The sequence below is a fragment of the Trachypithecus francoisi genome, unplaced genomic scaffold, assembly GCF_009764315.1.
Source record: "Trachypithecus francoisi isolate TF-2019V2 unplaced genomic scaffold, Tfra_2.0 Contig00514, whole genome shotgun sequence".
In the NCBI taxonomy this organism is placed as follows: domain Eukaryota; kingdom Metazoa; phylum Chordata; class Mammalia; order Primates; family Cercopithecidae; genus Trachypithecus; species Trachypithecus francoisi.
In genome coordinates, this window is record NW_022680690.1 from 1 (window position 1) to 23,926 (window position 23,926).

General features: G+C 38.6%; 1 gene segment (V, D, J or C); it reads left to right on the forward strand.

The window, feature by feature from the left end:
* The first annotated feature begins 5,643 nt into the window (after positions 1-5,643).
* On the forward strand, positions 5,644-9,613 carry LOC117084923. The segment is given in 3 exon segments: positions 5,644-5,754; positions 5,899-6,224; positions 9,527-9,613. Coding segments are annotated over 3 exon segments (459 nt in total).
* The last annotated feature ends 14,313 nt before the right edge of the window (positions 9,614-23,926 follow it).

Below are 23,926 nucleotides of genomic sequence, written 5' to 3' on the forward strand. Positions count from 1 at the left end.
GCACTGCTGAGAAGCCCAGCAGCTCAGAGCTGTGCCCTCACTGGGAAGTGCTGTTGGTTGCAGAATGCTTCCTCAAGTCTATGTCCCTTCTCAGACGGGTTCAGTTTAATGAACCAAGATCTCAATTCCCTACCTCATTTGAAGATGCCACTGAATGAAGGGCCTCCCAGCTCCGGAGCTCCCTGTGTGGACACCTGAGGCCTCAGTGGCAACCCCACCATGAGTCAGGGTCTCCTTCTGCCCATGTTTCCTCCCTCACTCCCTCCTAAATCTTCTGTGCATGGAAATCTCCATTGCAGAGTTGGCTTCCAGTGAACCCCATCTACAATGGCCAACTGTCCCCAACATGGGCCAACACGGACCTGAGGAGGCCACTATGCACTGAAAACTCCGGTTTCTGTCCTAAATTTTCAGAGCACATGTTGAAATGCCAAATTTGATGGTATCTTGAAATTTTATGGAAAGAAAAGGAAGCCTGAGTTGCCAGGTGCTCTGGGTTGAGGGAGAGTTGGAGCCAGATCTCCCTGCAGGGAACCCCGGGGTGGGCGGAGCAGCCTTCTCCCATGCAGGGACCACAGATGCACCCACAGGGTGAGCTGCAGGTGACACTGTCCACCTCCACCTTCCGTATCTTCTGCAAATTTCGCTCTTTTCTACACTCCCAACCAGATATGTAGATGTGATTAACTAGGTAAAACTCAGGTCACTTGTGATATCAAAAGCCACTGCAGGTCACCCTCATCAACAGAAAACCCATTCACATCCCCATCGACTACAGAGTCCCCAAATCATTAATCTCCAGAAAAATAACAGTAACAATAGCCAAGAAAATCTATGTAATTCATCTCATAAATAATTTCATGTTTATAACATGTGAAAATGATAGTATTTTGCTTTACTGACATAAATAAAATATACTATTTATCTGAATTTATTTGTCTTATCTTTTTATATTAAATGTGATTACTAGACACTAGGGGTCACAGGAGGATCGTGTCATACCGTTATGGGACAGAGCTGATCAGGACTCTTTCAGGTGACAGGTGCTGTCAAGTACCTACCTGGTGCAGGAAGCACCATCACCACCAGATGATATAAGTGTGAACCCAGGAAGAGGCACTGGAACAATAGACAGGACAACCTGCTTGTGCAGAGGACATTTCCCTCGAGCTCTCCTCCTGCTCCATCCTACTATAGATCCATCTCACTGTAGATCATTTCTTGCCCTGCCTGAGCTCATGACCAAGGGGATCCAGCTGGTCTGGCTGTGTGGTCACTGCTGTCTCATGTGGTTCTGTATATAACAAGGCCCATGAACATAAAAGAGGCTGTTTTGAAAAGATAAGTAATTCTCTACTGCACATGACATAGACATGTTGCTGAATCCCACGGGTCTACAGTAGGATTCTCCTCTAAAGCTTTACCTTAAGCACAAGGTTTCAGTTCCTATGTCCAGTTCCTCCATTATGGTAGAGTATGCTAGTTTCTCTGGCCCAGTAGCAGGACACTCACACTCCCCCCTGTACCTGCTGCAGAGCCTTTCTGCTCTTGGCCCCGAAACAATGGGGGACACAGTTCTTAGACCCTTGATTTATGAAGTGGCACAATCTCAGCTCACTGCAACCTCAGCCTCTCAGGTTCAAGCAATTCTCCCTGCCTCAGCCTCCTGAGTAGCTGGGATTAAAGGTGCCCACCATCACTCCTAGCTAACTTTTGTGTATTTAGTAGAGATGGGGTTTCACCATGTTGGCCAGCTGGTCTTGAACTCCTGATCTCCGGTGATCCACCCACCTAGGCCTCCCAAAGTGCTGGGAATATACACGTGAGCCACCGCACCTGGCTGTGTTTTTCTTATTTTTGCTCCTCCTCTTTTCCTCAATACCTCAGGTTGCTGAGCTAGGGAGATTTTGAGTAACAGACTCAGTGTTCCCTCAAAATCCCCCTGTCTCACATCACTGTGGCCCTGTCCTGGAAACTCCCCAGAAGTGGATGGTCTCCCTATAGGATGGGAGCTTCCAAAATGGCTCCACAGGAAGAGTTAACCTGAGTCCTTTCCTTCTTCCTCACTGACATCCAGCATTTGTGATTTCCATGGGCGTCAATACTTTTGTAGCTGAAATCTTTATTAATCTACTAAAAGTGAGAATGAATTGACAAAATATTCAGACATTAGTTGCATCCAATTTTTAAATTTCCTTAGTCAATTGGTAAACATCGCCATGATAGTGTGTAGTTTAGGATTCATAAACTTTGATTAAATGGATTTTACGAAAAACAAAGTAACCATTTTACTATATGTGTATCCCATATCAACATGTTGTATACTTGAAATATCCACAAGAAAATTTATTTCAGAAACCAAATTGTATTTGTTGTCTATTGTTGCATAAAAATTGCTCCCCAATAGTGAGCATGGTAAAAGAACATGTGTTTGTGATCTTGTCACTTCAGTGCACCTGGAATTGACAGTTGCTTAGTTTTGTGGTTCTGGCTCTGGGTTGGTCATGAAGTTGCAGCCAAGTTGTCAGGCCAGGCTGCATTGAGAGACCAGAGCAGGTGGCCAGGCCCTGCCTGAGGGGCTTTTATTGTCCCTACCCCGTTTGGCTGATGTGGAAAAGCTCAGAGGAAAAGGAGAGAGTGAAGTGTAAGGGGCCTGTCCTGGTTCGCCTTTGTCAAAGACCATCCCATACATGCACATTTCTTATTCTTTCCCAGGACATCTTAGGCATAGAGCACTGCCCAAGTATTCTAAGGTTGTAGAGTATTCCACAGCAGGATTTTAGCCAGGCAACCTCTAATGGTTATCACCATGATTTTGATCCTACAGATCACACTGCAGTGAGCATCCTGTGCAGACTCCTTTGAGTTCCTGTGTGCATATGACTGTAGGATAAATTTCCAGAAGTGGAATTGCTGGGTCAAAAAGATGTTCATTTCTAACTTTTACCCATTGTTTTCACATTCCCCTCCAGAGAGGTTCTACCAGTTTACAATGCCAGCCCTAAATATTGATGGGAGTACATTGGTGAAAGTGCAAATTTGTACCAATCTGTGAGATATAAAATGTTATCTAGTTACACTTTGAGTTTTGATTTCTCCTATTTTGCTTGAGGTTCAGCATTTACTCACATATTTTAGGGCTCATTATCTTTTAGGATTTGTTCAACTATTTATTAAATGTCTAGATAAGAAGCATTTTAGTCTTTGCCACACACAAGACAATGTTGGGGATAATATGTAGGTTCTGATAGCACCATCTGCAACGTAACCATTTAAATGTATAAAAACCACTGTCAGTTCTGGGGACATTAAAAAAAAAAAAGGTAGCAGACCAGGGACGTCCCACAGGATATGGTTTAACAATCCCTGGTTTCTAGGGTGATTTGAAGTTTGAAAATTGCACAATTATATGTTCTAGGTGGAGACCTCTTTGTGAGGGACACTGCAATTCACTTCACCTCCTATAGCAGCCTGAGGTCTTTCTTTGCATAAGAACATACTTGTACCATCTATTTAATTGGAGCTTGCAAATTATCTTTTTGTGTAAAAGAGTATTTTCCCTTTTACTTGGATAAAAGAAACATCTGGAACATCCTTCTCTCCAACTGTGAAAGCACAATTAAGCCACCAATAAACTGTAACATAAAGTAGGCAACAACTGCCTTTTTATATAACCATTGAGAGGTTGCTTTATTTGCACACCAAAATGTTGATGCTCAATGCTAAAATTGGATTTAGTAATTTAATGTGCTTACAAGTGTTTAATTTTCTTTGGACTATATTATTTCTGTCTACAATATATATTAGTTAACTCGGACATATTCTGCTCTAAAAACAATTCAATTTTTGGGTTTTTTGGGGTTATATTTTCCATATCAACTACGACTCCTTTCAAATGCTGTCAGAATAGCCCATGGCTACTGATTATATAATTTAATTTATGCGCATTTAAATTATTATGTCCTCTAAATTATTTTAGGAATGTACAGTGAATTTCACTTTCTTTCTTTTTTTTTTTTTTTTGACAAAGTCTTGCTCTGTTGCCAGCTGGAGTGCAGTGGTACAATCTCGGCTCACTGCAACCTCCGCCTCCCAGGTTCAAGTGATTCTCCTGCCTCAGCCTCCTGAGTAGTTGAGATTATAGGCACACGCCACCACACCCAGCTAATTTTTTTATTTGTGGTAGAGTCGGGATTTCACCATGTTGGCCAGGATAGTCTCAGTCTCTTGACCTTGTGATCCACCTGCCTTGGCCTCCCAAAGGGCTGGGATTACAGGTATGAGACACCACACCTGACCTATTTCAATCTTAATGAAGTAGAAGTTTATTTTTCTGGAACCCAGATGATAACAGGAGACTGGAGATGAAGCCCCCCCAAAGCTGTTTTCCTTTAAACCCTCAGGATGAATCATCCTGGGGAATCACTCACACTTGATTTGGATGATATGTAAATGAGAGTTGGGTCTTAGAGTTGGTGCTGAGTTAGTTTAGGATTTTGGCTACTGGAATGAGGTGAATATTTTTGCAAGGGAGAAAGACGTGAGTTTTTTGGAGTCCATTGGGTGGGGGGTTATTTGCTGAATTATGTTCCTCAAAATTCATGCACTGAAGCTGTAATGCACAGTGTGTGACCAAAATTGCATATAGAGTCTTTAAAGAGGTGATTAAGTGAAAATGAAGAAATTAGGGTGGATTCTTATCCAATCTAACTGATGTCATCCTAGAAAGTAAATATTTGCACACACAGAAGTGAGACACCAGAGATGAGTGTGCAGAGGAAAGACCATGTGAGGACACAGCAAGGAGGTAGCGAGAGAGGACACAAGCCAAGGAGAGAGGCCTTAGGGGAAGCCAAACCTATGAAAACATTTATCGTGGATTTTCCAGCTTCAGAAATGTGCAAAAATATGTGTTTCTGCCATTTAGGTCACTAGCTGTTTTATATCTGTTTGTGGGAGCTCTAGCAAATAAAAACCAGAGGGACCTCAAAGACCTTGGATGCGGGAGAAGGAGGAGATGGAGCAGGGTGCAGGAGGCAGAGTAGGGAGGGGCTGGAAGGTCAGGCTCTGAGGTGCATCTCCTGAGTGGAATCTTGACTCCACTCACTGCTGTCTGGCAGACTTGGGAAAAACATTTAACCTGCTAATATTGACTCACTAATAAAGATAGGCTTGGAGCATAAAGCTCCCCATCATCCTATTCCATATTATAAGTCTTATTGAAGTAACACTTGTAAAACTGTCACCAATGTATCTGGCATGAATTATGGGCTCATAGCTAGCCCTTCTGAGTGATCTAGTGACATACAGAAAATGGCATTCATGATGTGGGCACCAGGGGACACTGTGAGGTTTAGTCTGAGGCCCCTAATGAGTCCAAGCCCCTGGGAATGCTCAAGTGCAAAGGGCATGACTGTTGCTTTTTTTGAGGCTGCTTGTATTGGGTGAGTCTTAAAACACACTTGACCCTTCTTCTGATCTTGAGAAATTACTCAGAGAAGGCCATCAGGCCCAGACAAGAACTAGGACAAATGTTTTAGGGAATGGAGAACAAATTTGCATCCTCTGCTAACCAGAGCCACCTAACAATGACACAAGAATAAAGGCAGTAGATTTGCATGAAGAGACTTCCTTTCCTATGATAAGAGAGGACTGGAGGTTCCCCCTTAGCTGTGGGCTCAGAAGCCGAGCTCTGGGTCATCTCCACCATGGCCTGGACCCCTCCCCTGCTCATCCTCCTCACTCTCTGCACAGGTGCTGCCTCCCAGTGCTCAGCTACTGCAGAACCAGGGATCAACCTAGCCCTGAGCTTTAGCTCAGCACAGAAAGTGATGGAGGGTGTGGGGCTCTGGAAATGAGAGCTTCATCCTCAGACACCCCTCCTGTCCTCTCTTGCAGGTTCGGTGGTTTCCTCTGAGCTGACTCAGGACCCTGCAGTGTCTGTGGCCTTGGGACATACAGTCAGGATCACCTGCCAAGGAGACAGCCTCAGCAGCTATTATGCAAGCTGGTACCAGCAGAAGCCAGGTCAGGTCCCTGTGTTGGTCATCTATGGTAACAACAACCGGCCCTCAGGGATCCCAGACCGATTCTCTAGCTCCTACTCAGGAAACACAGGTTCCTTGACCATCACTGGGGCTCAGGTGGAAGATGAGGCTGTCTATTACTGTGGCTCCTGGGATAGCAGTGGTAACTATCCCACAGTGACACAGACAGATGGGGAAGTGAGACAGAAACCCCTTCACTATCTGTGTCACCCTCTCTCTCCAGCCCCAGCAGGATTGTGAACAAAGCCATAAGCAGACCTGACCAGTTCACCTGGATCTGAGACCTCCAGGCGGCCCTTCCCTGCAACCCTCTAGGCAGGCTCTGCAGAAGTTGGGTCAGTATAGGATTTGAGGCTATAAGGACCACTCTGTTCTGCTGTTGTTTGGACTGAGGGTGTCCTGGCTCAAGATGACTAAGTGGAAGGACAATAAGAGGGAGACACACAGCCGTTGAGTGGCCACGGTCCCTGGAGTTCCTCTTGTGTGGTGACTGGATCTAACACAATGCCTGGACCCTGTGGCCCAAATGCCCTGGATTATTGGTCTGAACTCCTCATGTTTAACCAAGATCCTCAAGCCCCAACCCCATGGATCCTGATGTTCTGAACAGGAAAGTTTCCTAGTGAGCACTGTGGCATCCCTTGGCACCCCCAGTTTCATACAGCAATTCCCCACTGAAAAGATGCCATGGAGTGCAAAGAATGGCTTCATGCAAAGATGTGCCTCCTTCAGAATGTAGTTCAGGAGCAGTGACTACCTGATGCCTTAATCCCAATGCATGCTTTAATTTAGAATGACATTGAAATGCCTTCTAGCTGAGCAGCCAACTGTAACACATTCCTACTCATGCCTCCCACACTTCTTTCCTGAGAGTATATCCTGAAACCCTGCTACATGGCATCCTGCCTCCCAGAGTAGGATTCCAGGGATCTGAAAAAAATTTTAAAAACAAACAAAAAGAGTCTAGTTGGAAGAGTCTTAAAGAGGAGACAGTTGCACATGGAGAGAACTCTGAAGTCTGCAAATATTCATGCACTGATGAGCACTTGCGTGCAAACAAACTCCCTCTGAAAGAGAAAAGAACCACCCAAAGACACTTGAGGGAACACCCCACAGAGCTCACACCCACACACACTCCCACACACACTTACAGACACTCACACACCGCAGTCAGAGGAAGGGCCTGAGTTACACAGCACAAGGTTGACTCATCAGAAGAGCTTTGCCTCAGTACTGGGGAAATGTGACCCTAGACAAAAGACTACTCAGGTCTCAACTATGAAAGTGTAAAAGCAAACAGGAAATTCAAACAGTTTCCAAGTAACTTTACTGAATTCAACAATAAAAGACAGAAATAGAGAATGAACTGCAAAAGAACTCTCAACCCAGCAGGAAAAATGTGCAATGCCTTCATCCTGTCAATATTTCCTGCAACGTACTGAGAAAATATATGCTATGTCACACAGAGAAGTGAATCAATCCCAAATGGCAGTAAAATTGCACAGGTGATAGACCTTGTAGGAAGGACATGAAAGAAATTCTTATAACTCTACTCTGTTGTACTTGTTCATAAGGATACAGGATTGAAAAAACATGTTAAGCAGAGACATAAAATGTATAAAGAGAGACCCAAGTTATACTCTTATAAATGATCCATAATACGGTTGCAGTGAAAAATACACTGAATGAGACTGATTGCAGATTGCATTCTATGAAAGAATAGATGAGTGAGCTTGAAGATATGCCAACGGCAGCTATTCAACATGAAGCACAAAAGTATAAACAGAGTGTCAGTGAGCTTTAAGACATCTTCAACTGCCTAAATTGGTATAATGAAAGTCATTAAAGGAGATAAGATTGGACAAGGAAGAGAAAAGGTAGAAAAACAATTTAAAGGAACAATGACCAAAACTTCCCAAATTTTGTGAAAACTAGAAACTTACTATTCCAAAAAGCTTAACATGTCCCAAAGACACACAACACACACAGGGAGGGTGGGGGGAGGGGGAAAGAGAGAGAGAAAGAGAGAGAGAGAGACAGAGAGAGGAACAACATAATGACAAGAACAAATTTGGTTTTAAAATTTTTTTAAATTTTAGTGGTTGCATAGTAGGCATATATTTTTATTGGGTACATGAGATGTTTCAAAACAGGCATGCAATGTGAAATAGCCACATTATGGAAAAGTCGGTATTCATTCACTCAAGCATTTATCCTTTGTGTTATAAAAAATTCAATTTTACTCTTTTAGCTTTATAAAATATACAATTAAGTTGTTATTGACTATAGTCATCCTGCTGTGCTGTCAAATAGTAGGCCTTATTCATTTTCTAACTAGTTTTTTCTTACCCAGTAACCATCCCCAGATAATAGCCGATTTCTTACTAGAAGTAATGCAAGCCAGAGTCAGTGGAGTTATATTTAGAAAATATTAAATGAAAAAAATTACTACCCAAAGCAATCTACAAACTCAATGCAATTCCTATCAAAATACCAATGACATTATTCACAGAAATAAAAAAAAACTCCTCTAAAATTGGTATAAAACCAGAAAAGACCCTGAATAACCAAAGCAATACTGGGCAAACAGAACACAGCTGAAGATATCACACTACTAGAATTAAAATATACTACAAACTATAGCAATCAAAGCAGGAAGGTATTGGCATGCAGTCGGACACTGAGACCAATATAACAAAGTAGAAAACCCAGAAATACATCCATATATCTATATATGGTTGGCTGATTTTCAACAAAGATGCCAAGAACATACACTGAGAAAATGGCACAATTTTCAATAAATGGTGTTGAGAAAACTGGATACCTGTGTACAGAACAATGAAACTAGACACTTATCCCCTCCACAAAAAATATCAACTAAAAATGGATTAAATACCCAAATATAACACCCCAAACTATAAAATGACTAGAAGGGAACTTAACATGGAAAGAACAAATTCTTTAGGACTTTGGTCTAGATAAAAATTATATGGTCAAGACTTCAAAAGCACAGGCAACAACAAATAATAGAGATATGAGACTTCATTAAACTCAAAGTCTCCTGAAAAGCAAAAGAAACAATCAACAGAGTAAAGACAACATGTAGAATGAGAGAAAATATTTGCAAACTGTTCACCTGGCAAGGACCTAACATTCTGTATAAGAAAAAAAAACTGAAATAACTCATTAGGATAAAAATAATATTAATACCATTAAAAAGTGGGCCAAGAATTTGAAGAGACTTTTCTCAATAGAAGACATACAAATGGGCAACAGTCATATGAGAAAAATGTTCAACATCACTAATCAGCGAGGGAACAAAAATCAAAACCCCAGTGAGATACAATCTCACCCTAGCTGGAATGGCTATAAACAAAAAGACAAAAAATACAAATGCTGGTGAAGGTAGGTGACTTCATATTTCTCTGGTCTGATTCTCTGGGAACAATGAGAGCTCTCTGTCTTTGTTCTCCCTCTAGGAATTATTTTTCACATACAAAAATACGGACCCTAGTGGAAAATTGCCTAAGACCACCAACACCTTAGTCATTTGTTCATCACACTAGAAATGAAACTGTTTTCCAAATAATATTAACATCTATCTCTATCTATCACAATTGTGTCAAAGTCTGTGTGATCCTACAAAATTTAGAAGGCCTAGAAGAATGTTCTTGCTTTTTGCAATACAAAGATGGCCTATATCATAGATGATACAGATATAAATAGATAGGGGGTTGTATCTTGAAATGTATTTCTCTAAAGGACTTATTTCACTTCAAATTTGTAATTATTCTGATTTTAAATGTCACAAATGATAAACCTTATAGAATATAACACAATTGTATAGTTATAGTCACAGGGTCTATCAAATGATGAACCAATCATTCAGTGTTGAGGTTAGTAGTTTTGTTTTTTTATTTCAATTCTCACTAAATGAGAACACATTTTATATTATATATTGCCCTAACCATACCACTTACAGGGATTGGTCAGAGACTGTGAGGTTCTGTCAACACTAAGCCAGGATGAGAATTGTATTCCTCACACTGCTCTCTGTACTCATTTGTATCCCATAATATCCCCCAATAGTGAACATGAAAAGTTCATTTTTTAAGCTGCTTGTTCATTCTCTTACATTTAATACATGTACCAAAAATTGTCTTCATTTTTAAAATAAAGAGTCTGGCAGCTCTTCAAATGGTTAATCATAGTGGCCCTGTGACCCAGCAATTCCACTCCTGAGTCTATACCCAAAAGAACTGAATACATGTGTCCACCCAAAAACCTATACAGTAATGTTTATAGCAACATTATTCATAAAAGTTAAAGGGTGGAAAAAAAATCCATCAACACTGATAATGAATGAATAAATAAAACGTGGAATATATCCACACAACAGAATATTATACACAATAAAAAGGAATGAAGTACTGATACATGCTACAACATGGATGAACCTTGAAAACATTATGCTAAGTGAAAGAAACCAGGCACAACATATCACACATTTTGTGATTCCATTCACATGAAATCTCCAGAGTAGACAAATCTGTGGAGTCAGAAAGCAGATTAGTGGTTGCCTAGCAGAAGGGGTCAGGGAGATGAGAGGATTGGGAAGTGGTAGCTAAGGGTGCAGGGTTTCTTCTTGTAATGAAGATGTTCTAAACTTGATTGTGGTGATGGATGCATAACTCTGTAAATAGGCTAAAAGTATAAGGGAGTGTACATTTAAATGGTGCGTTATATCTCAATAAAACTATTTAAATAATATATTTTATTCAACCCAATATACGTAGAATATTACTATTTTAGCATATCCTTAATATAAAAACTACAAATAATACATTTTACATTTTTTCATAACCCAATGTGTAATTTCTGCTTCTAGCACATCTCCACTTGGACTAGTCACATTGCAGTTGCTCAACAATCACTTGTGGCTAGTGGCTACCATATGGGACATCAAAGTTCTACAGCCTTCAGGAAGATCCTAGGAAGACTAAATAGTTACCAGATTGGTGGGGCCGACTGGTTCTTTTAATCCAGCTCCTTCATGGAATGTCCAGAGCGCCCACCCCCAGACCCTTCTGTAGCCGCTACTGCTGAATGAAGACAGAGTCAAGACTGCAGTCTGCATGAGAGATAGCCCTAGCAGGGAAGAGGGCTCCACGGTCTGTGACATGAGCCTCCACTTCTGGCTCCGTCCTGGCGCACACACCCTTTGTCAGGTTTGACTTCAGACTTGTATGAGTCTGTCTCATAAAAGTATGAGTGGTGTATGAGTGGTGTGTCTCATTTATGAAAATAGAGATGTCATAGTACCATTCCCTCGTAACTATTTTGAGAATGGAATGTCATAATGTATGTAAACTCCTTTGGATGGTGTCTGGTACAAAGTAAGCATTATTTGGTATTCGGTAATTATTGGGGAAGAATAATCATATTATTCATTTTGAAAAAAAAAAAGTATGCTGCCTTATAGTCTATGATCCTATAGAATAATCTTGATCCATACACTTTTGTTATCACAGGCAGAACAAGATCAACTTCCTCTCTCTGGGATAAATGCCGTGACCGCTGGTCTTTGAGCATTATTTTTCTTAGATTATTTTTTAAACAGAAATTTATCTGACATACCTTAACCAAATGTCTTTTCAAAGTAACCACTTTTCTTTTAAGTGAAAAATTAAATATTCACCGTCTATTATCAAGAATTATCTGAATACAAAATATTTATTGTTTTAACTATAGAAGGAATGAAAAACATGTACAGGTTACTAATCTAAAAATGCAGGCTCTAGGTTTATATGGTATTAACATGTCTTCCAAATTCTAAGGAATAGGTATTTAAATGACACACACTTTGTTTTCAAATTTAGAAAATGTTTCAACCTCGGCTGGGCATGGTGGCTCACGTCTATAACCCCAGAACATTGGGAGGACAAGCTGGGAGTTTTGCCTGATCCCAGGAGCTCAAGACCAGCCTGGGAAACATGATGAAACCCCATCTCTACAAACAGTTACCAAAATTGGCCAGGCATGGTGGCACCGCCTGTAGTCCCATCTACTCGAGAGACTGAGATGGGAGGTTGCTGGAGCCAGAGAAGTTGAGGCTGCAGAAGGTAAACTATCGAGGCTAAAACATGGTAAATACTTAATTCGCCACTTAAAAGAAATGTTGGTTACATTGAAAATAAATTTGATTCATCTAAGTTAGATATATTTCTGTTTAAAAAATAATTGAAGTGAGTTCTGTTAGCACCACTGCATTCCAGCCTGGGCAACAGAGCAAAACCTGTTGAAAGAAAGAAAGAAACGGAAGGAAGGAAGGAAGGAAGGAAGGAAACAAGGAAACAAGGAAGGAAGGAAGGGAGGAAAGAAGGAGAGCTGGAGGGAGGGAAGGAAGGAAGGAAGGAAGGAGAGATGGAGGGAGGGAAGGAAGGAAGGAAGGAAGGAGAAAGAAAAAAAGAAAGAAAACATTTCAAGCTTTACAGTAGCAGAGCCACTCTGTAATCAATAAGCAACAGAACCAAAATGAAAAGGGATTCTACAGAACAGTCTAACCAGCAATACAATTATAAACTGTTCAGATATCGAAACCATTTTTAACAGTAAATACATGGTACGAACACCCCATAGAGGTCAAGTAGGATGCATTATGTGTGAATGAAATTGTGACTTGAGAGTAGGAAATTTATAAATTTAATCAAACAAATTAAAGAATTATGAGTCAGTTGTGCTGCTAATGTATTATTTGGCAAGTTGTTCAGTGGAACACCAAGATATTCTTAAGGAAGATGCATATATCTTTTAAAATGTTATCATCGAAGTGGATTTTTAAAAATGAGGACATGAATACCTTTACAAAGTATTCAGGGAAAAAGAGAGAAAAATAAATTTAGATTGTGTATACATATTTAAAGTGTATTTTAAAAGATATGCATTAATTCTTTTTATTCCTTAAGTAAAAGGAGCAGATGTTGAAATTCCTTGCCTTTTATTTTAAAATTTAGAAAATGCTTACAGCTTCCCACACTGAAATTTATACTGAGACAGATAATCTAATCAAGGGATAACAAAATCAAAACAGAAGTCTCTTGACGAATCTACTTTCTTGATTTTGAAGTCTTAATATGTACTCTATAATAAAACTGTTTATCATTGATTCTGCTGTTTGAAAATATTTACTGATCATTTATCTCACACCAAGTGACCTCCAGCTCTGAAGATAGGTCAGTGGTAAAATATACAAAATTGCCCAACTTCGTTAAGTTTAAATTGTAATGAGGAAGAAAAGAAGTAATTGATCAGGGACTTTAAAACAGGAGTGTTGTGATATGACCTGGAACTCAAATTGCATACTATGCTTGCTGTGTGGAGACTGGATTGAAACATAGGGCAATGACAGAAGCTTAAATTCTTTTTTTTTTTTTTTTTGGGATGGAGTCTTGCTCTGCCGCCCAGGCTGGAGTGCAGTGGTCGGCTCTCAGCTCACTGCAAGCTCCGCCTCCCGGGTTGACGCCATTCTCCTGTCTCAGCCTCCCGAGTAGCTGGGACTGCAGGCGCCCGCCTCTTCGTCCGGCTGGTTTTTTTTTTTGTTTTTTTTTTGTATTTTTTAGTAGAGACAGGGTTTCACCGTGTTAGCCAGGATGGTCTCGATCTCCTGACCTCATGATCCGCCCGTCTCGGCCTCCCAAAGTGCTGGGATTACAGGCTTGAGCCACCGCGCCCGGCCGCTTAAATTCTTTTAGAGCATTGCTATCCTGCATTTTGAGGGCCTCTGAAAAAAGAATGTGTAATACTTCTCATTATTTCCTCAAGGTATCTCTGCAGTAGAGCTTTAGCCTTGTGAGGGAAGTACTATAGTCAGCAAGTGGTGAGGGTGGGAAGGTGAATTTGCAGATATCATCTGGAATGACTTCACTTTAAAGGTAAAGCTGGCAGGATTTTCATACATGTCAGTTCTGAAAGTGTGTGCGTATGTGTGTGTGTCTGTGTGTGTGTGTGCATGTGTGTGTGTGTGTGTTATAGAGAGAGAGAAAAAAAGAGAAAGAATGAGAACCAGACAGGTATAGAGAGACAATGACAGAGCTGCAATGACAGAGAGAATTAAAAGGGGACACCAAGAATATTGAGCTGAGAAACTATTAAATGGGAGTTGGCTTTAAACAGAATGGGGAAGAATAAGTTTGAGAAGTGTCAGCGGCTCCATGTGGACTTACTAATTTTAACATTCCTAACTGATATCCAAATGGAGAAGTCAGACGGGGTTGTGTGTAGTCTAGTGTTGTGGTATCAAAGAAAATACCAGGAAATGAATAACACAAAAGTTAGTAAGAAAGCAAAGGTAAGAAACGTAAGTCAAACTTCATTTAAAAACTTCATTTTGCCCTGGAATGGAATGGAATGGAATGGAATATGGAATGGAATGGAATGGAATATGAAATAGAATGGAAGGGAACTAAATGGAATGGAATGAAATTAAATATGGAATGGAATGGAATATGGAATGGAAAGGAATATGGAATGGAATGGAACGGCATGGAACGGAATGGAGAGGAAAGGGTTATAAAATGGAATAGAATGGAATAGAATGGAGTGGAAGGGAATGGAATGGAATATGGAATGGAATGGAATGGAATGTGGAATGGAATGGAATATGGAATGGAATGGAATGGAATATGGAATGGAATGCAAAGGAAAAAGGAATGGAATGGAATGAAATGGAAGATGGTATGGAATGGAATGCAGTGGAATGGAATGGAATATGGAATGGATTGTAAAGGATTATGGAATGGAATGGAATATGGAATGGAATGGCATATGGAACGGTATGGAATGGAATGGAATGGATTGGAATATATAATGGAAAGGAATATGGAATGGAATGGAACGGCATGGAACGGAATGGAGAGGAAAGGGTTATAAAATGGAATAGAATGGAATAGAATGGAGTGGAAGGGAATGGAATGGATATGGAATGGAATGGAATGGAATGTGGAATGGAATGGAATATGGAATGGAATGGAATGGAATATGGAATGGAATGCAAAGGAAAAAGGAATGGAATGGAATGAAATGGAAGATGGTATGGAATGGAATGCAGTGGAATGGAATGGAATATGGAATGGATTGTAAAGGATTATGGAATGGAATGGAATATGGAAGGAATGGAATGGAATGGAACGGCATGGAACGGAATGGAGAGGAAAGGGTTATAAAATGGAATAGAATGGAATAGAATGGAATAGAATGGAATAGAATGGAATAGAATGGAATAGAATGGAATAGAATGGAATAGAATGGAATAGAATGGAATAGAATGGAATAGAATGGAGTGGAAGGGAATGGAATGGAATGAAATGGAATGGAAGCGAATGGAATATAATGGAATGCAATGGAATATGAAATGGAATGGAATATTCAATGGAATGGAATGGAATGGAATATGGAATGGAATGGAATGCAATGGAATGTCGAATGGAATGAAATGGAATGGAATAGAATGGCATGGAATGGAATGGAAGCTGGAATGGAATGGATGGAAGGGAATGGAATGGAAGCTGGAATGGAATGGAAAATGGAATGCAATGGAATAGGGAAAAGAAGGAATTGGAAAGAAATGGAAAGGAATGGAATGAAATGGTGGATTTAATGGAAAGGAATGGAATGAAATATGGAATGAAATGGAATATTAAATGAAATGGAATATGGAATGGAATGGAATGGAGTGGAATATGGAATGGATTGGAATATGGAATGGAATGGAATAAAACACGGAATGGAATGATATGGATTTAAATGGAATATGGAATGAAACAGAATAAAGAACGGAATGGAATGGAATATCGAATGGAATGAAATATGGAATGGAGTGGAATATGGAATGGAATGGAATAAAATATGGAATGGAACGATACAGATTGAAATGGAATATGGAATGAAACAGAATAAAGAAGGGAATGGAATTGAATGGAATGATATATGGAATAAAATGGAATATGGAATGCAATGGAATATGGAACGGAATGGAATGGAAAGGAATATGGAAAGAATGGAATGGAATTCAATGGAAAGGAATGTAATGACATGGAATAGAATTGAATGGAATGGAATGGAATATGGAATGGAATATGAAATGGAATGGAATATTCAATGGAATATAGAAGAGAATGGAATATGGAATGGAATGAAGCGGAACGGAACGAAACGTAAAGGAACAGAACATGAAACGGAATGGAAGGGAACGGAATGGAATGAAAACAATGGAATATGCAATGGAATTCAATGAAATATGAAATCGAATGGAATATGGAATGGAATGGAATAGATTGGAATGGAATATGGAAAGGAATGGAATATGGAATGGAATGGAATGTGGAATAGAATGGTATGGAAGAGAATGGAATGGAACGGAATATGAAATGAAATGAAATGGAATGGATTGTGGAATGCAATGGAATGGAATGGAATGAAATATGGAATGGAATGGAATATGGAACTGAAGGAAATGGAACAGAAAGGAATGAAATGAAATATGCAATGGAATGGAATGGAATATGGGATTAAATGAAAGAAGGAATGCAATGGAATGGAATGGAAGGAAATAGGGAATCAAATGAAATGGAATATGGAAAGGAATAGAATGGAATGGAATGGAATGGAATCAATGAAATATGGAATGGAATGTAATATGGAATGGAATGGAATATGAAACGGAATGGAATGGAATGGCATGTTGAGAGGAATAGAATGGAAAGAAATGGAATGAAAAGGAGTATGGAATGGAAGGGAATATGAAGTGGAATATAGAATGGAAAGGAATATGAATGGAACGGAAGGGAACGAAACGGAATATAGTGGAACAGAAAGTAATATAAAATGCAAAAGAAGGGAATGGAATGGAATGGAATATGAAATGAAAAGGAATATGGAATGAAATGGAATGGAATAAATTGGAATATGGAATGGAACGAAATATGGAATGGAATGGAATGGATTGGAACACGGAATGGAATGGAATTGAAGGGAATCTGGAATGAAATGAAATGAAATGGAATGGAATCTGGAATGGAATGGAATGGAATAGAATCGATTGGAATGGAATATGGAATGGAATGCATAGGAATGGAATATGGAATGGAATGGAAAATGGAAGGGAATGGAATATGGACGGGAAGGAAATGGAAAGGAATGGAAAGGAAAGGAATATGGTATGGAATGTAATGGAATATGGAGTGGAATGGAATGGAAGGGAAAGACATGGAGTGGAATGGAATGAAATACGGAATAAAATGGAGTACAAAATGGAATGGAATATGTAATGGAATGGAATGGAATGAAATGCAATGTACAAACAAATGGAATATGTAATGGAATGGAATATGGAATGGAGTGGAATGGAATGTGGAATGGAATGGATTGGAATGGAATACGGAATGAAACGCAATGAGGAATGGAATGGAAGTGAATGGAATGGAATATGGAATGTAAAGGAAAGGATGGAATCGAATGGAATGGAATATGGAATGAAATGGAATAAAGAATGTAATGGAATTGAGTTTAATGGAATATGGAACGGCATGGAATGGGGAATGGAATGCAATACAATATGGAAAGTAATGTAATGGAATATGGAATGGAATGGATTGGAATGGAATAGAATGGAATGGAATGGGATACGAAGTGGAATGGAATAAGTAACGGAATGGAATGGAATAGAATGGAATATGGAATGGAAAAGAATGGAATGGAATGGAGTGGAAAGAATAAGGAATGGAATGGAATGGTATATGGAATGGGATGGAATAAAATCGAATATGGAATGGAATGGAATGCAATGGAATATGGAATGGAATGGAACGGAATATGGAAGGGAATAGAATGGAATATGTAATGCAATGGAATATGGAATGGAATGGAATAGAATGGAATGGAATATGGTATGGAATGGAATGGAATATGCAATGCAATGGAGTATGGAATGCAGTGGAAAGGAATATGGAATGGAATGGGAAGGAATTGAATATGAAATGCATTGAAATGGAATGGAATGGAATATGTAATGGAATGTAATATGGAAGGAAGTGAAATGCAACGGAATGGAAAGGAATGAAATATGGAATGGAATGGAATGGAATTTGGAATGGAATGGAATATGGAATGGAATGGAATAAGGAATGGAATGGAATATGGAATGGAATGGACTGGCATGGAATGAATATGGAATATAATGAAATACGAAATGGAATGGAATACGGAATGGAATAGAATATGGAACGGAATGAAATACGAAATGGAATGGAATATGGAATGGAATGGAATATGGAATGGAATGAAATGGAAAGGAATGGAATGGATGGGAATATGGAATGGGATGCAATGGAATGGAATGGTACGGAATACAGAATGGTATATGGAAAGGAAGGGAATGGAATGCAATGGAATGGAACAGAAAGGAATGGAATGGAATGGAATGGAATGGAATACGGAATGTAATGGAATACGAAATGGAATGGAAAATGGAATGGAATGGAATATGGAATGGAATGGATTGGAATTTGAAATGGAATGGAATATGGAATGTAATGAAATACAAAATGCAATGAAATAGGAATGAAATGGAATATCGAATGGAACAGAATGGAATATGGAATGGAATGGAATATGGAACGAAATGAAACGAACCGGAAAGGAATGGAATGGAATATGTAATGGAATGGAATGAAATTTGGAATGAAATGGAATATGGAATGGTATGGAATATGGAATGAAATGGAATATGGAATGGAATGGAATATGGAATGTTATGGAATATGAAATGGAAAGGAAATGAACGAAAAGGAATGGTATGCAATGGAATATGGAATAGAATGGAATTTTTTAATTGAATGGAATGGAATGGAATATGGATTGGAAAGGAAAATGGAATGGAATGAAATATGGAATGGAATGGAATGGAATGCAATATAAAATGAAATGGAATGGAATATGGAATGGAATGAAATGGAGTGGAATGGAATATGGAACGGAATGGAATGGAATGGAAGAGAATGGAATGGAATGGAGAATGGAATGGAAAGGAATGGAATTGAATATGGAATGGAATGTGATGGAATGGAATGGAATATGGAATGGAATGGCATTTGGAATGGAATGGAATATGGAATGAAATGGCATAAATAATGCAATGACATTGAATTTAATAGAATATGAAATGGAATGGAATGGAATATGGAATGGAATAGAATGGAATGGAATGGAGTGGAAAGGAATAAGGAATGCAATGGAAAGTAATATGGAATGGAATGGAATATGGAATGGAATGGAATGCAATGGAATATGGAATGGAATGGACGGAATATGGAATGGAATGGAATGGGTAATGGAATGGAATCAAATATAGAATGGAATAGAACGGAATGTGGAATGGAATAGAATGGAATGGAATGGATTGGAATGCAATAAGTAATGGAATAGAATGGAACGGAAAGGAATACGAATGGAATGGAATATGGAATGGAACAGAATGGAATATGGAAAGGAATGGAATATGGAATAGAATGGAATATCGATAGGAAGGGAATGAAATGGAATGGAATTGAATGGAAGATGGAAAGAACGGCATATAATGGAATGGAAGGGAATATGGAATGGAATTGAATATGAAATGGAATAAAGAATGAAATGGAATATAAAATGGAACAGAACGGAACATTACAGTATATAAGGGAATGGAACGGTATATGAAATGGAATGGAAGGGAAGGGAATGGAATGGAATGCAATCGAATGTGGAATGGAATGGAATATGAAATGTAAAGGAATGAATGGAATACGGAATGGAAGGGAATATAGAGTTGAATGGAATATGGAATGGAAAGGAATGTAATGGAATATGGAATGGAATGGAATGGAATGGAATATGGAATGGAATGAAATGTAATGGAATGGAAAGTGGAATGGAATCGAATGGAATAGAATGGATTGGAATGGAATAGGGAATTGAACGGAATGGAAAGGAATATCAAATGGAATGGAATGGAATATGAACTAGAATGGGATACGGAAGGAAATGAAATGGAACCAATGGAATAAGGAATGGAATTTGGAATGGAATGCAATATGGAATGCAATGGAATATGGAATGGACTGGAATATGGAATGGATGGAATATGGAATGGAATGGAATGGACTGGAATGGATTAGAATAGGGAATGAAATGGAATAACGAATGCAATAGAATGGAACGAAATGGAATTTCAACTGGAATAGAATAAAATGGAATATGGAATGGAATGGGAAATGGAATGTAATGGAATATGGAATGGAATGGAACGGAATGGAATATGGAATGGAATAGAATGGAAAGGAATGGAATATGGAATGGAATGGAATATGAAATAGAATGGAAAGGAACGGAATGGAACGGAATGGAAAAAACAAAATATGGAATGAAATGAAATGGAATATGGAATGGAATGGAAAATGAAAAGGAACATAGAATGGAATGGAATATGGATTCGAATGGAATGGATTGGAACAGAATATGAAATGGAACAGAAGAGAAAGGAATGGAATGGAATGCAAGGGAATATGGAATAGACTTCAAAGGATTATGAAATCAAATAGAATATGGAATGCAATGGAATGAAATATGGAATGGAATGTAAAATGGAAAGCAATGGAAAGGAATGGAATATGGAATGGAAAATGGAATGGAATGAAATGGGATGCAATGGAATGTGGAATGGAATGGAATGGATTGGAATATGGAATGGAATGGAATATGGAATGGAATGGAATATGGAGTGGAATGGAATGGAATATGGAATGGAATGGAATATGGAACGGAATGAAATGGAATGGAATGGAATATGGAAAGGAATGGAATATGGAATGGAATGGAATGGAACAAGGAATTAAATCGAATAAGGAATGCAATGGAATGGAATGGATTGGAATATGGGATCAAATGGAATGGAATATGGAATGAAATTGAAGGGGAATGGAATGGAATGGAATACGGAATGGAAGGGAATATAGAATGGAATGGAATATGGAAAGGAATGAAATGGAATATGGAATGGAATCGAATGAAATATGGAATGGATTGGAATATGGAATGGAATATGAAACGGAGTGGAATGGAATGGAATAAGGGAAGAAATGGAATGAATAGAATGGAAAGGAATGGAATATAGAATGAAATGGAATATGAAATGGAATACAGAATGGAAGGAAACATGGAATGGAACGGAACGGAACAGAACAGAAACGAACGGAATGGCATGGAATATGAAATGAAATGAAAGGGAACAGAATGGAATGGAAGGCAAAAGAATATGGAATGCAATGGAAAATGGAATTGATTGCAATGGAATGGAATATGGATTGAAATGGAATATGGAATGGAATGGAATATGGAATGGAATGGAATGGAATGACGTATGGAAACGAATGGAATGGAATATAGAATGGAATTAAATGGAATGGAATGGAAGGTGGAATGGAATGGAATAGTATGGAATGCAAAGGAATATGGAATGGAATGGAATGGAATTGAATATGGAATGGAACGGAATAGAAAATGGATTGGAATGGAATATGGAACGGAATGAAATGGAACGGAAGGCAAAGGAATGGAATAGGGAATGGAATGGATTTTGGAAAGGAATTGAATATGGAATGGAATGGAATAAGGAATAGAATGGAATACGTAATTGAATGGAATGGAATATGGAATGTAATGGAATACGAAATGGAATGGAATATGGAATGGAAAGGAATATGGAATGGAATAGAACATGGAATGGAATGTAATGGAACATGGAATGAAATGAATTAAGGAATGCAACGGAATTGAATTTAATGGAATATAGAATGGAATGGAATGGAATGTGGAAAGCATTGTAATGGGGAACGGAATGGAGTCGTATATGGAATGTAATGAAATGGAATGGAAAGGAATGGAATATGGAACGGAATGGAAAATGGAATGGAAGGGAATACAATGGAATATGAAATGGAATGGTACGGAATATGGAATGAAATGGAACGGAATATGGAATGGAATGGAATAGAATATGGAATGGAATGGAATGTTGAATGAAATGGAACGGAATAGGAAATGTAAAGGAAGGGTACAGAATGGATTGGAATGGAATGCAATGGAATATGGAATGGAATGGAATATTGAATGGCATGGAATGGAATGGAATGGACTATGGAATGGAAAGGAATATGGAATGGAATGGAATATGGAGTGGTTTGTAATGGAAAAGAATGGAATGGAACATGGAATGGGATGAAATGGAATGGAATGGAACGTGGAACGGAATGAAATGGAGTAGAATGGATTAGAATGGAAAGGAATGCAGTGAAATATGGAATGGAAGAGAATGGGATGGAATGGAATGGAATATGGAATGGAATGGAATATGGAAAGGAATGAAATTGAACGGAATGGAGTGGAATGGAGTGGAATGGAATATGGAATGGAATGGAATATGGAAAGGAATGGAATATGGAATGGAAAGAATATGGAATGTAATGGAACAAGGAAAGAAATGGAATATGTAATGTACTGGAATATGGAATGGAATGGAATGCAATATAAAATGGAATGCAATGGAACATAATGGAATGGAATGGAATATGGAATGAAATGGAATAAGGAATGCAATGGAATGGAATGGAATGGAAGATGGAATGGAATGGAAAGGAATGAAATGAAATGGAATGGAATAGGGAATGGAATGGAATGGAATATGAAATGGAATGAATGCAATGGAATGGGATGGAATATGGAACGGAATGGAATGTAATGGAAGGGAATAAGGAATGGAATGGAAAATGGAATTGAATGCAATATGCAATGGAATGGAGTATGGAATGAAATGGAATATAGAATAGACTGAAATGGAACATGGAAAGGAAAGGAATGGAATGAAATGGAATATGGAATGGAACATAATCAATTATTGAATGGAATGGAATGGAATGAAATGCAATGGAATATGGAAAGGAATGGAATGGAATGGAATATGGAAGGGAAGGGAATGGAATGGAATATGGAATGGAAAGGAATATGGAACAATCTGGAATGGAATTGAATGAGATGAAATTGAAGATGGAAAGAATGTCATGGAATGGAATGCAATGGAATATGAAACAGAAGGGAATTCAATATGGAACGGAATGGAATATGGAATGGAGTGAAGTAAAATGCAATGGAATTGAATATGCAATAGAATAGAGTTGAATATGGAACGGATTAGAATGGATTATATAACGGAATGGAATATGGAATGCAATGGCATATGCAACGGAATGGAATGGAAAACGGAAAGGAATATAGAATGGAATATACAATGGAATGGAATATGGAATGGAATTGAATGGAACGGAACGGAACAGAACGAAATGGGGAAGAACATGAAATGGAATGGAAGGGAACGGAATGAAATGCAATACAAAGGAATATTAAATGGAATGGAATATGGATTTAAGGGAATGGAATGGAACAGAATATGGAATGAAGTGGAATATGGAATGGAATATGAAATGGAATGGAATATAGAATATAATGGAAGGGATTGGAATGTGGAATGGAATGGAATGGAGTAGAATGGAATGGAATGGTATATGGAATGGAAGGAAATATGGAATGCAACGGAATATGGAAAGGAATGGAATATGAAATGGAATGGAATATGGAATGGAATGGAATGGAGTATGGAATGGAATGAATGGAATGGAATAGAATATGGAATGAAATGAAATAAGGAATGCAATGGAATGGACTGGAATATGGAATGGAATGGAATGCAATATGGAAAAAGGAATGAAATGGAATGGAACGGAATATGGAGTGGAATG